Source organism: Ceratotherium simum, chromosome 8, assembly GCF_057802395.1.
Source record: "Ceratotherium simum simum isolate JZ-2026a chromosome 8, ASM5780239v1, whole genome shotgun sequence".
NCBI classification, from domain to species: domain Eukaryota; kingdom Metazoa; phylum Chordata; class Mammalia; order Perissodactyla; family Rhinocerotidae; genus Ceratotherium; species Ceratotherium simum.
Window position 1 is genome coordinate 66,246,836 of NC_141907.1, and position 13,675 is coordinate 66,260,510.

The window sequence follows — 13,675 nt, forward strand, 5'->3', positions numbered from 1 at the left end:
AGCCTATAGCTAGCTAATCCAGAGAGTGAAGAATTCACAAGCAGATAATTGAAAGTTAAAGATCTCTGTGTGTGTAAGTGTGTTTTTATGTCTTTTATGTTGTTTAGACATCATTGTTAATGAGAGCCAATGTATTTTAAGGATCTCTATGGTTACTTTTGTATAAAATGTATATAAATCATTGTCAAAGAGACTATGCAAGACAGTTTTGGAGACAATTTTTTTATGGGAAAGACATTGAAAGCAAGAACAAAATCTAAAAAGGAAGAGGCGCAGAAGTAGCAGCTCTAAAAAAATCTATACGAAATTATGGTTGTAAGCTTTTTTAAAAAGGAGAAATGAGGGCCTACAAAACAGATCAAAATCCAAACCTCTGAGTTACTAAACTTTAGAGTGAATTAGAATCCTCTGGACATTCTTGTTAAACATGCAGATCCCTGGGCCCCACTGCCAGAGATTGTTTGGAGTGAAGCCCCAGAATACGCATTTTTAACCAAATACTGCATAACGCTGAGTCTCATAAATAGTCCCAAATACTGAGAAACACTACATGTAATTCAGAAGAAAACCCAAGATTGCCATGAATAAAGTCAATAAAAACAGGAAGCCTAAGGAGAAGCAATTAAACTAATCCCAAAAGTCATTCTCGAAAACTCTCATTAATTAAATCATATCCCTTTTGATGTATATACATTTTCATTGGTTTAATTATTTTTTCTGGTGTATAATATGGTCAGATCCTCATGGAGAATAGAAAGCAAACATTCTGGATGAGCCAAAGGCAGATGTCTACATAGTAAAAAAGTGAAGCAGCAATTAAAGCAAATATGGAATCATTCAGTTTAAAGCCATTTTTATATTTGATATACAGGTATCTGATGGGAAGGTTCTTTTAAGCTTAAATCATTTAGACAAGTGCTTCAATACAAATCCTTTTATAAGCATAGCATTTCTATTAATAAATGCATATGAGACACAATGGGAGACAAAAAGACTCATGATGCAATAGTGACTTAGGTTATCTTTAACATGTAATAATTCAAAAATACAGCATTTGATCTCCTGTTACCTTTCACAGAGGCAGTCCTTGTACAGTTGTATAAAATGGCTAGTTCTCCAAACGTGGTCCACATAGGGATGGATGATAGCAATTTCTCCCCTTGGAACACCTCCAGTCGGCCCTCTATCAAGTAGAATTTAAGAAAAACACAAATAATCAAAATCCACCTGGATTCCATAAATTAAAAAAATAAAACAATCAGAAAGTACACAAAGCATACAGGTAAGATGTTTATGATTCTTATTATAATAAACTGGTTATGAGTGCAGACTGAAACCACTTTTGCCACTTACTCACTTTAACCAATTCGCCTTAAAAGAGTTACCCACTCTGTCTGGGTTCCTCGTTGATAATGGGGATAATAATAATAATATTTACTTCATGCTGTTTGTTGTGAGAATTAAGTCAATATAGGTAGGGAACACAGAACAATGGCTAGCACATAATAAAAGCCACGTAAGTGTTAGCTATTGTTAATATTATTATCATTGTTAACAAAGCTCTTTCACTGAAGCAGTGGATGGCAAGTGTTTTATTTAAAGTTCATTCCATCCCATGAAAAACGTAGCACATGAAACTATTTCTCTTGTGCAAGCAACACAACAATGACAGTACATCTTGAAAACAGAGCACAGACGTTCACCCCGGCAGAAGGACTAACTTGTCATAACTGAGAAGTGGCCTGGCCCTGGAGCCACACTGCCTGGCTCTGACTGGTCATTGGCTGTGTGACCTGGGGTAAGTGACTTCACCATCCCTCAACTGTTGTCCAAGCCTCATTCATGGAAATGAATTAATACATGGAAGTCACTAAGAAGAGTGCTTGAGAAAAACAATGCCAAGAGAATTAGAAAACAAGCTACAGGCTGGAAGAAAATATTTTTGCAAAAGACACATCTGATAAAGGATTGTTTTACAAAATATAAAAAATATACTGTTTTCTGAAAACTCAACAATAAGAAAACAACCCACCTAAATGTGCCAATGACCTTAATAAATACTCCCAAAAGAAGATTTACAGATGGCAAATAAGCATATGAAAAGAGGCTCCACATCATATTTCATCAGGGAAATGCAAATGGAAACAATGAGATACCACTACACACCTATTAGAATGGCCAAAATCCGGAACACTGACACCACCAAATGCTGGTGAGGATGTGGAGCAACAGGAACTCTCGTACATTGTTAGTGGAAATGCACAATGGTACAGCCACTATGGAAGACAGTTCGGTGTTTTTTTGCAAAATTAAACATATTTTTACCATACAATCCAGCAACTATGCTCTTTAGTATTTACCCAAAGGAGCAGAAAACTTAGGTCCACACAAAAACCTGCACATGGATGTTTATAGCAGCATCATTCATAATTGCCAAAACTTGGAAACAACCAAGATGTCCCTCAGTAGGTGAAAGGATAAATAAACTGTGGCACATCTAGACAACAGAATATTATTCAGCACTAAAAAGAAATGAGCTAGGGGCCAGCCCAGTGGCATAGTGGTTAAGTTCGGCGCACTCTACTTTGGCGGCCTGGGTTCATGGGTTCAGATCTCGGGCACCAACCTACACCACTCATCAAGCCATGCTGTGGTGGTGACCCACATATAAAGTAGAGGAAGACTGGCAAAGATGTTAGCTCAGTGACAATCTTCCTCCAGCAAAAACGAGGAAGATTGCCAACAGATGTTACCTTAGGGCCACTCTTCCTCACCAAAAGAAATGAGCTATCAAGCCATGAAAAGACATGGAGGAGCCTTAAATGCATATTACGAAGTGAAAGATGCCAATCTGAAAAGGCTACATACTGTATGATTCCAACTATTCGAGATTCTGGAAAAGGCAAAACAATGGAGAAAATAAAAAGATAAGCAGTTGCCAGGGGTAAGGTGGGGGTGAATGAATAGGCAGAGCACAGAAGATTTTTAGGGCAGTGAAAATACTCTGTACGATATTATAATGATGGATATCTGTCATTATATATTTGTTTAAACCTACAGATTATACAACATCAAGTACGGACTTTGGGTGATTATGATGTGTCAAAGTAGGTTCATCCTTGTTAAAAAAATACATATACCGGAGTGACGTCAGCATCATGGCGGAGTGAGCTTTCCCGTGAACTCTTCCCCCACAAGATACAACAAAAGCAACAGCCACAGACCAACAATGGAATCCCAGACAGTGAAAACCTAGAGCGGAGGGATCCACACTGCCGCACATCTGAGAGCGGAACGTGCTGGGCCCCCGAGGAAGTGGGGAGAGGTAAGGAGAACTCCGCTCCCTCCCCATCAGATCAGCGATCCCGGTCCGCGCGCGGCTCCCAGAGAGGGGGGAGAGGCGGCCCTCGGCAGGGAAACCATGGCTCTTCGGACTCTCTCAGCCAGTGGGAAACTCCCGCACAGAGGACTCAGAGGAGCCACAGGGCTACCATCAACATCTGAGCACCCCAGAGAGCGGATAAAGTGGGGCAAACGAGAAGCCTCCCACGTCAGGGACCCAGAGGGCAAAAGAGAGAGCTCCCCCCTCCCCACAACCCGGAGTCTGCAGCTCGACCAGACCAGACCTAGCGATCGGAGGCAGACCTGATCAAACTGGACTGGACCCGTGGATCGCAGCGGGAAAAAAAAAAACAAAACAAAACTGCGGATCGCAGCAGAAAAACTGGGGCAGAGCGCAGGGGGCTTAGACTACACAGCCCTTTACCACCAGACAGTGGCAGCAGGTGGAAATTGCAACCAGAGACTTCCAAGATGAGGAAAAACAAAACCAACACAGGAACCACAATGCAAAAATATATGAAATCACCAGACCAGAAACAAAATGACAAGCACCCAGAAATCAACCCCGAAGACACAGAAATCCATAAACTAAATGACAGAGATTTCAAAATAGCTATCATAAAAACACTCAACGAAATACGAGACAACACAGACAAACAATTCAATGAGATTAAGAGTTTCTTCACAAAAGAGATTGAAATCATAAAGAAAAACCAATCAGTGCTGATGGAGATGAAGAACACAATGGAGGAGATAAAGGAGAATCTGGAATCTTTAAAGAACAGAGCTGACAATATGGAGGAAAGAATTAGTACTTTAGAGGATAGGAATACAGATATACTCCAGATGGAAGAAGAGAGAGAACTAAGACTAAAAAGAAATGAAGAAAGACTCCGAGAAATATCTGACTCTATTAGAAAATGTAACATAAGAATTATAGGTATTCTTGAGGGAGAGGAGAGGGAAAGAGGAACAGAGAGCCTATTCAAGGAAATAATAGCTGAAAATTTCCCAAATCTGGGGAAGGAGCAGGAAATACCAGTAAGCGAAGCCAACAGGACACCTATATATATTAACAGACAAAGGCCTTCACCACGACACCTAGTGGTAAGGCTAGCCAGGGTCAACGACAAAGAAACAATATTAAGGGCAGCTAGACAAAAACAAAAAATAACGTACAAAGGAACTCCCATCAGGCTCTCAGCGGATTTCTCAACAGAAACTTTTCAGGCTAGAAGAGACTGGAATGATATATTCAAAATACTGAAAGACAAAAACTTTCAGCCAAGAATACTCTATCCAGCAAAAATATCCTTCAAATATGATGGAGAAATAGTAACTCTCCCAGATAAACAAAAGCTAAGGGAGTTCATGGCCATGAGACCCCCACTACAAGAAATACTCAAGAAGGCCCTCAGGCCTGAAAAAAAAGAAGAGAAAGGGAACACAAAGCTTGGAGGAAGGAGAAAAGTAGGTAGACAAAATCAGAGAAATAGTAGATCTTTACCGGAATAGGTTAGCAACCACTTAAATACTAAACTCAAAGATCAAAGGAAGAAATTCACCAAAAATAAATTTAACCTCATCACTGTCAACACACAGACACAACACAAGATAGAATAAGGTATAACAAGAGCAACTTAGAAGGGGAAGAGGAAAGTGACTGAAGTGACTTAGTATAAGGAAATAGGAGGCTATCAGATAATGGACTATCTCATACACAAGATTTTTTGCCCAAACCTCAAGGTAACCACTAAACAAATAATCAAGGCAAAACCACATATGATAAACAAAGAGAAAACTAGAAGAATCAAAAGACAGAACAACCAAACTGAATTGGCAGTCCAAAACAAATGGGACAAGAAACAAAGGAAATGCAAAAGAACCAGAAAATAAGTGACAAAACAGCAACATTAAGCCCTCATATATCAATAATTACCCTAAATGTAAATGGATTGAACTCTCTAATCAAAAGATACAGAGTGGCAGGATGGATTAAAAAGCAAGACCCAACAATATGCTGCCTTCAGGAAACACATCTTAGCACTAAAGACAAGCACAGGCTCAGAGTGAAAGTATGGAAGACAATACTCCAAGCTAATGGCAAACAAAAGAAAGCAGGTGTTGCCATACTCATATCAGACAAAGTAGACTTCAAGATAAAACAGGTTAAGAAAGACAAAGAAGGGAAATATATAATGATAAAAGGGACACTACATCAAGAAGATATATCACTTATAAATATATATGCACCCAACATAGGAGCACCAATGTACATAAAGCAACTATTAACAAACCTAAAAGGAGAAATCAACAACACCACAATAATAGTAGGGGATCTTAACACCCCACTTACAGCAATGGATAGATCATCCAGACAAAAAGTTAATAAAGAAATATTAGACTTAAATGAAAAACTGGACGAGATGGACCTAGTGGACATATACAGAGCACTCCATCCAAAAACAGCTGACTACACATTCTTCTCAAGCGCGCATGGAACATTCTCTAGGATAGACCATATGTTGGGAAACAAAGCAAGCCTCAATAAATTTAAGAAGATTGAAATCATAACAAGCATCTTTTCAGACCATAAGGCTATGAAACTGGAAATGAACCAGGAAAAAAAAACTGGGAAAGTGACAAAAATGTGGAGAATAAACAACATCATACTGAACAACCAATGGATCATTGATGAAATTAAAGGAGAAATCAAAAACTATCTGGAAACAAACGAAAATGATAACATGCCATACCAAACCATATGGGATGCAGCAAAAGCGGTCCTGAGAGGGAAACTCATAGCGCTACAAGCCCACCTTAACAAACAAGAAAAAGCCCTAATAGGCAACCTTAAACTACACCTAACAGAACTAGAAAAAGAAGAACAAACAAAGCCCAAAGCCAGCAGAAGGAGAGAAATAATAAAAATCAGAGCAGAAATAAATGATATTGAGACCAAAAAAACAGTAGAAAGGATTAATGAAACAAAGAGTTGGTTCTTCGAGAAGATAAACAAAATCGACAAACCCTTAGCCAGGCTTACTAAGAAAAAAAGAGAAAAGGCTCAAGTAAATAAAATTAGAACTGAAAGAGGAGAAATTACAACGGATACCATGGAAATACAGAGGATTATAAGAGAATACTATGAGAAATTGTATGCCAACAAATTGGACAATCTAGAAGAAATGGATAAATTCTTAGACTTATACAACCTCCCAAAATTGAACCAAGAAGAAATGGAGAATCTGAATAGACCAATAACAGGTAAAGAGATTGAAATAGTAATCAAAAACCTCCCAAAAAATAAAAGTCCAGGACCAGATGGCTTCTCCAGTGAATTTTACCAAACATTCAAAGAAGATTTAATACCCATCCTCCTCAAACTATTCCAAAAAATAGAGGAAGATGGAACACTTCCTAAATCATTCTATGAGGCCAACATCACCCTGATACCAAAACCAGACAAAGACAATACAAAGAAAGAAAATTACAGGCCAATATCGCTGATGAACATTGATGCAAAAATCCTCAACAAAATATTGGCAAACCGAATACAACAATACATTAAAAAGATCATACACCATGATCAAGTGGGATTTATACCAGAGACACAGGGATGGTTCAACATCCGCAAATCAATCAACGTGATACATCACATCAACAAAACAAAGAATAAAAACCACATGATCATCTCAATAGACGCAGAGAAGGCATTTGACAAGATACAACATCCATTTATGATAAAAACTCTCAATAAAATGGGAATAGAAGGAAAGTACCTCAACATAATAAAGCCATATATGACAAACCCACAGCTAACATCATACTCAACGGGGAAAGACTGAAAGCCATTCCTCTCAGAACAGGAACGAGGCAGGGCTGCCCACTCTCACCACTCCTGTTCAACATAGTACTGGAGGTTTTGGCCAGAGCAATTAGGCAAGAAAAAGGAATAAAAGGAATCCAAATAGGTAACGAAGAAGTGAAACTCTCACTATTTGCAGATGACATGATTGTATATATAGAAAACCCTAAAGAATCTGTTGGAAAACTATTAGAAACAATCAACAACTACAGCAAAGTTGCAGGGTACAAAATCAATCTACAAAAATCAGTTGCATTTCTATATGCTAATAATGAACTAACAGAAAGAGAGCTCAAAAAGATAATACCATTTACAATTGCATCAAAAAGAATAAAATACCTAGGAATAAATCTTACCAAGGAGGTGAAGGACCTATACAATGAGAACTACAAGACATTATTGAGGGAAATCCATGATGACATAAAGAAATGGAAAGACATCCCACGCACGTGGATTGGAAGAATAAACATAGTTAAAATGTCTATATTACCTAAAGCAATCTACAGATTCAATGCAATCCCAATCAGAATCCCAATGACATTCTTCACAGAAATAGAAAAAAGAATACTAAAATTTATATGGGGCAACAAAAGACCCCAAATAGCTAAAGAAATCCTAAAGAAAAAGAACAAAGCAGGAGGCATCACAATTCCTGACTTCAAAACATACTACAAAGCAATAGTAATCAAAACAGCATGGTACTGGTACAAAAACAGACACACAGATCAATGGAACAGAATTGAAAGCCCAGAAATAAAACCACACATATACGGACAGCTAATTTTCGACAAAGGTGCTAAGAACATGCAATGGAGAAAGGAAAGTCTCTTCAATAAATGGTGTTGGGAAAACTGGACAGCCACATGCAAAAGAATGAAAGTGGACCATGTGCTATCGCCATTCACAAAAATTAACTCAAAATGGATCAAAGACCTGAAGGTGAGACCTGAAACTATAAAACTCATAGAAGAAAATATAGGCAACACACTATTTGACATTGGTTTTAAAGGCATCTTTTCGGATGACATGCCTACCCAGACTAGGGAAACTAAAGAAAAAATAAACAAGTGGGACTTTATCAGATTAAAGAGCTTTTATAAGACAAATGAAACCAGAATCAAGATGAACAAACAACCAACCAGCTGGGAGAGAATATTTGCAAAACATACATCTGACAAGGGGTTGATCTCCATAATATATAAAGAACTCACACAATTGAACAACAAAAAACAAACAACCCGATCAAAAAATGGGCAGAGGAAATGAACAGACACTTCTCCAAGGAAGATATACAGATGGCCAATAGGCACATGAAAAGATGCTCAACATCACTAATCATCAGGAAATGCAAATCAAAACAACACTAAGATACCACCTCACGCCTGTTAGAATGGCTATAATCACCAAGACAAAAAACAACAAATGTTGGAGAGGATGTGGAGAAACAGGAACCCTCATACACAGCTGGTGGGAATGCAAATTGGTGCAGCCTCTATGGAAAACGGTAGGGAGATTCCTCAAAGAATTAAAAATAGAGATGCCCTATGATCCAGCCATCCCACTACTGGGAATCTATCCAATGCACCTGAAATCAACAATCCAAAGAGGCTTATGCACCCCTATGTTCATTGCAGCATTATTCACCATAGCCAAGAAGTGGAAGCAACCTAAGTGTCCCTCGACTGACGACTGGATTAAGAAAATGTGGTATATATATACAATGGAATACTACTCAGCCATAAAAAAAGACAAAATCGTCCCATTTGCAACAACATGGATGGGCCTGGAGAGTATTATGTTAAGTGAAATAAGCCAGAAAGAGAAAGACAAACACTGTATGATCTCACTCATATGTGGAATATAAACCAACAGATGGACAGAGAAAACTGGACTGTGGTTACAAGGGCAGTGGGGGTGGGGGGTGGGCACAAGGGGTGAAGGGAGTCATATATGTGGTGATGGGCAAACAAAAATGTACAACCCAAAATTTCACAATGTTAGAAACCATTAAAACATCAATAAAAAAAAAATACATATACCATTCTAGTAAGTGATGTTGATAATGGGAGAGGCTATGGATGTGTGGGGGCAGGGGGTATATGAGAAATCTCTGTTCCTCCCTCTCAATTTTGTTGTAAACCTAAAACTGCTCTAAAAAATAAAGTCTTACAAAAATAAAAAGAAGAAGAAGAGTGCTTGACACTAATCTTTATCTAGGCAGAGTTTGGGGGAAGAGATAGGCAGAACTTCAGGCAATCTCCTAACAACTCTTTTGCCCTGGCAATTCTCCTTTCCTTTCCCTTCAAACAAATGCAAATAAAACCTTACATAACCAAAATCTGATGCAAAAATGGCATATATTCTTAGAGGAAGAAAAATGGTGGGGTTATTTCTCTTTCCCTTGAAGAATTCATCTTTCCTTCTCCTAATTCATCAGTAAGTAGCTCTGGATCATCTTGCCCATCCATTCACTAAACAAACCTGATCTGAGTACCTATGCTGTGCCAGGAACTAGTTCAGGTGCCAGAGAGACAGGGTGGACAAAACAGAAAAAGCACTCATTCTGTTAGAATTCATATTCTAGTAAGAAGTAAGCCCTGTTTTGGCTTCAAATACTATAGATTAGATATTCAATTTAATAATTTCTCATTACAATTAAATTCTATTCCATTGAAACCACTTAGTTGTACTGTCGAGTTGATATCATGGATCTTAATGTATTTCAAGGTGTTTTTTTTTTTTTTTTGCTGATCAAGATTCGCCCTGAGCTAACATCTGTGCCAATCTTCCTCTATTTTGTATGTGGGTCGCCGCCACAGCGTGGCTGCCAACAAGTGGTGTAGATCCATGCCCAGGATCCCAATCTGGCCTGCTGAAGTGAAGCGTGCTGAACTTAACCAGTAGGCCATGGGGCCAGCCCCTATTTCAAGTTTTTTTTCTAATTGGTTATGGCTCATGGGACTTGAGCAACACTGAAGAATTATATGGAATAACAAAATTTTAAGCTAAATATGCTTTTACTATGGGCTATTCATGCTATATTTTATAAAGGGGAGATTGTTAATTAACAAATTAGCTCAATCAGGTAAATCACACAATTCAGTCTTTAGCTAGCATCATAATTAATTCAAATAAGAAACTGTCCAATTTTCACTTCCATGTGTGATGTACCCTGATTTCAATGGCTGTCCTGATGCTGACTTGTGTTCAAACTCCTCTCCCTAGGCCTTTCATCAGAGTTAGTGGCAAGGAACAAGATGGGCTGACACCTTTCCTAGTAGATTCCATAAATATTTGTTGACTTAATGACCTTTCTTCTCTTGCCAGAACATTCTAGTGTTGCTAAAGTAGAAGTGAAAAGGCCAAGAGAAAAGTTAAAAGGGGGAAAATTGCTCAGGATTACCTGTCCCTAAAAACTTGAAGGCTGGCTAAATTAAGACTATAATTCACTTATTGGGTAGAAAAATTACTTGGGAATGACTATAATTTTAAGGGTGCCTACAAAAATGTATATGGCAAATAATACACCAATAATTATGAAACTGGCATGTTTAAAGAATCAAAGTATATGAAAACAATCTCTTATACACTATAAATAGAACAACACTTGTTGATTAATTTGTTTGGATAGGCAACTTCTTTCCCACACCTAAGGCCCCAAAGAAACATAAAAGCACTGCTTAGCTTGCCAGGAACTACAACGCAAAATAGAAGGTCACAGCACATCTCAGGTTATCACTCCATCTGAGTAAGCCAGTTTAACTTTCTTCCCTAAAACTCAAAAAGTTGGGGCAATCCAGAATTTGACAGAGCGTTCAATAACCATAAGCCCTATTCAGATATTTTCTTGCTTCTATATCTAAAAAAATTTTTTAAGTACCACTATAAGATTTATGCATTTGAGAAATAAATCCTTTGCCTATCTAACCAGTATAATCTACACAGCACATAAGCATGTTCAAATGATCATATATGGAGGAAACCATTTAAATGGCTTGAAAAACACCAGTTTTAATCTTAAGGCATTCCATTTGATTCATCGGTTGGTTAAATGTACCTATACTATCTTTTGAAATCATTGGTATATAACCAAAATATTTGACAGGACCACGGAAATAATTGTTTTCTTCTTCCTGGTATAACAACCTAAAAATGTCAACATAAGCAGCAATATTTTCAATACTTTGAAACACTTTTTCGTAGTTGTAGAGTAAGTGGCACCGTGACAAAAAGTATGGGCTCTTGAGGCAGATTAAGTTTGCATTCTGCCTCCACCACTAATGAGCTGTGTGGCCTTGGGTAAGTTACTAAACCTCTGTGTGACACAGTCCACCTCAGTAACATGGGGATAATAGCACTTACCTAACAGAGTTGGTGAGCTGAAATGAGATTTCTCTATTAAGTGCTCAATAGGATGCTTGACATATAGAAAGCATTCAGTAAATATTAAGTATTATCATCATCATGATTGGATCAACAATGTAACTATTTCATGAGCTCAATCTGTTATGTTTTCTACAAATAGAGCAACCAGTTTTGTATTTTTATAAATGTTTGCAAAAAAATCATAAGACGATAGGCAAATATTTGTTATTTGATAACTGGAAAAATCTGCGAAACCCACCTGCCAGCACAAAGATATGGTTTCCGGGTTCTCCTTGCTTAATAATGTAACTCCCTTGCTGGTAGTTTCTCCCATACATGCATTCCACCATGTCTTTGATCTGCTGAGGATCCAGCCTCTTCAGAAACTGATTTTTGTTAAGAGCGTCTGTAATGAGCTTCTTCTCACTGGTGTAATGGAAAAGAGATGTCAGTTACAGTTAATGAAAACCATGTTTTGCTATTTAGATTCACTTCATTTTGATTCTTGATATTACTACTATGTACTTACAACTTTTCCAGCAGGGACAAATTTTTTTTTCTAGCCCCACCAGTACTTGACCCTCACAACTACCATACTTTACACGTAAATCCTTTGAAAATATTTTTGAATATTTTTCTGGTAATCATTATTAAATCAATTTTATCATCACCCCTAATTGTCATCAGCACAAAGGTAGCATTTCTCAAAATCACTAGATGCACTACCAATGGACATATGACTCTTAGATGGAAAGCAAATCTGGTTGGTAGGTAGAAGGTGTATTTAAGGGACTACAACGCAGTATTCGTTCATTGACCTATGCACGCATGCATAATGCCTATGGTAGTAATTTTATATCTTATTTAATCCTCACCACTATTGTGTGAGATAATTACTATTCCTACTTTACGGATAAGTAGACTAAAAGGTGAGAAGCAACTAATCTCCTCTAGGATTTAAATCTAAGTCTGTAAATCTGAAGTCTATGCTGCTTCCATGCCATCAACTGCCTCTTCTCAGCTGGAGAAGTCGGGTCCCTTGGGACTTGTTAGGTTTGATCAAACACAGAGGATGCTGGTGGTAGTCTGCGTTTGGCTAGGTTTTGACTCTTGGTATGTCTAGACTAGACAAAACCTACATTTCCAATCTCACAGACTATTCATTCCCCAAATTCAAGGTCCACCTGTTGATAATCCTAGAACACTCTATTTTCTTTTGGAAAAGAAGTAGCTCAAAATAATTACCCAATCTGCATTACTATAAATTTCAAATGTATTAATTAACATACTTTATACATAGATATCATAGAATTAATGAGCTGGAAGAAAAGTTGCCTTGTGGGCTAAGTCAGAATCTTTGCACAATATATATGCTCTCACTCAAACTTAGCGTGATTTTTTTAAACAGGGTTTTTTTATTTTCTGTATTTGTTATTCAAATTCTCTCCCATCACTAGCTTTACTGTTTGAAAATTTGTAACCTTTTTCCACACAGAAAGTTCTCAAACACAAAGTAAAATTTCATGGAATTAGATACTTTCTTTATGACCCCACCCATCAGATCATTAGGCTACATGGAGGAAATAGAATGAAGTCTTGTACAGAAATTCCTTCTTCCCTACAGTGACTCCATCATCCTCAGAGCCATCCAAACTCTGAGTACCTTGAGAATTTCCTTCCTCCTTCATCTAATCTGTCACCAAATCGTGTCAATTCTCTTTAGAAAATATCACTGCTATCCATTTTAGTTTCCATTTTCAAGGATGTCATACAGTCCAAGAAAAAATCTTAAGTCTAGACAACTTTAACAGCTTCTTTTTGGGTATTTCAGCTTCTAGCCTCTTTCCCCTACAGTCCATTCTATATCATATGATCAGATTAATCTTGCTAAAAATCTGACTTCACCCTGATCTCATTCCTTCTTCATCCACTAAAACCACCAATTCATTCAATTAATATACTGTATACTGAGAAAAACTTTTGCTAGATGTTCTTCTCAGTGCAAGTGGTAGAACTGTGAACAATACCAAAAAAGCCCCAGCTTTCATGGGCCTTTCATGCTAGTGTAACATTCCAGCAAATGTTTCCTCAAGAGGCCTT

At 37.7% G+C, this 13,675-nt stretch overlaps 1 protein-coding gene across 1 annotated transcript in view; it reads right to left on the minus strand.

Annotated features, from left to right (window-relative positions):
- PRKG2 (protein kinase cGMP-dependent 2) overlaps nt 1–13,675 on the minus strand; it is a 109,175-nt gene that overhangs the window by 69,305 nt on the left and 26,195 nt on the right. Inside the window, exons 3-4 of the mRNA XM_014787835.2 lie at nt 11,835–12,001; nt 1,070–1,183 (exon numbers count right to left, since the gene is read on the minus strand). Of these exons, the coding sequence (XP_014643321.1) occupies nt 1,070–1,183; nt 11,835–12,001 (281 nt within the window). The remainder of the gene's footprint in view (nt 1–1,069; nt 1,184–11,834; nt 12,002–13,675) is intronic.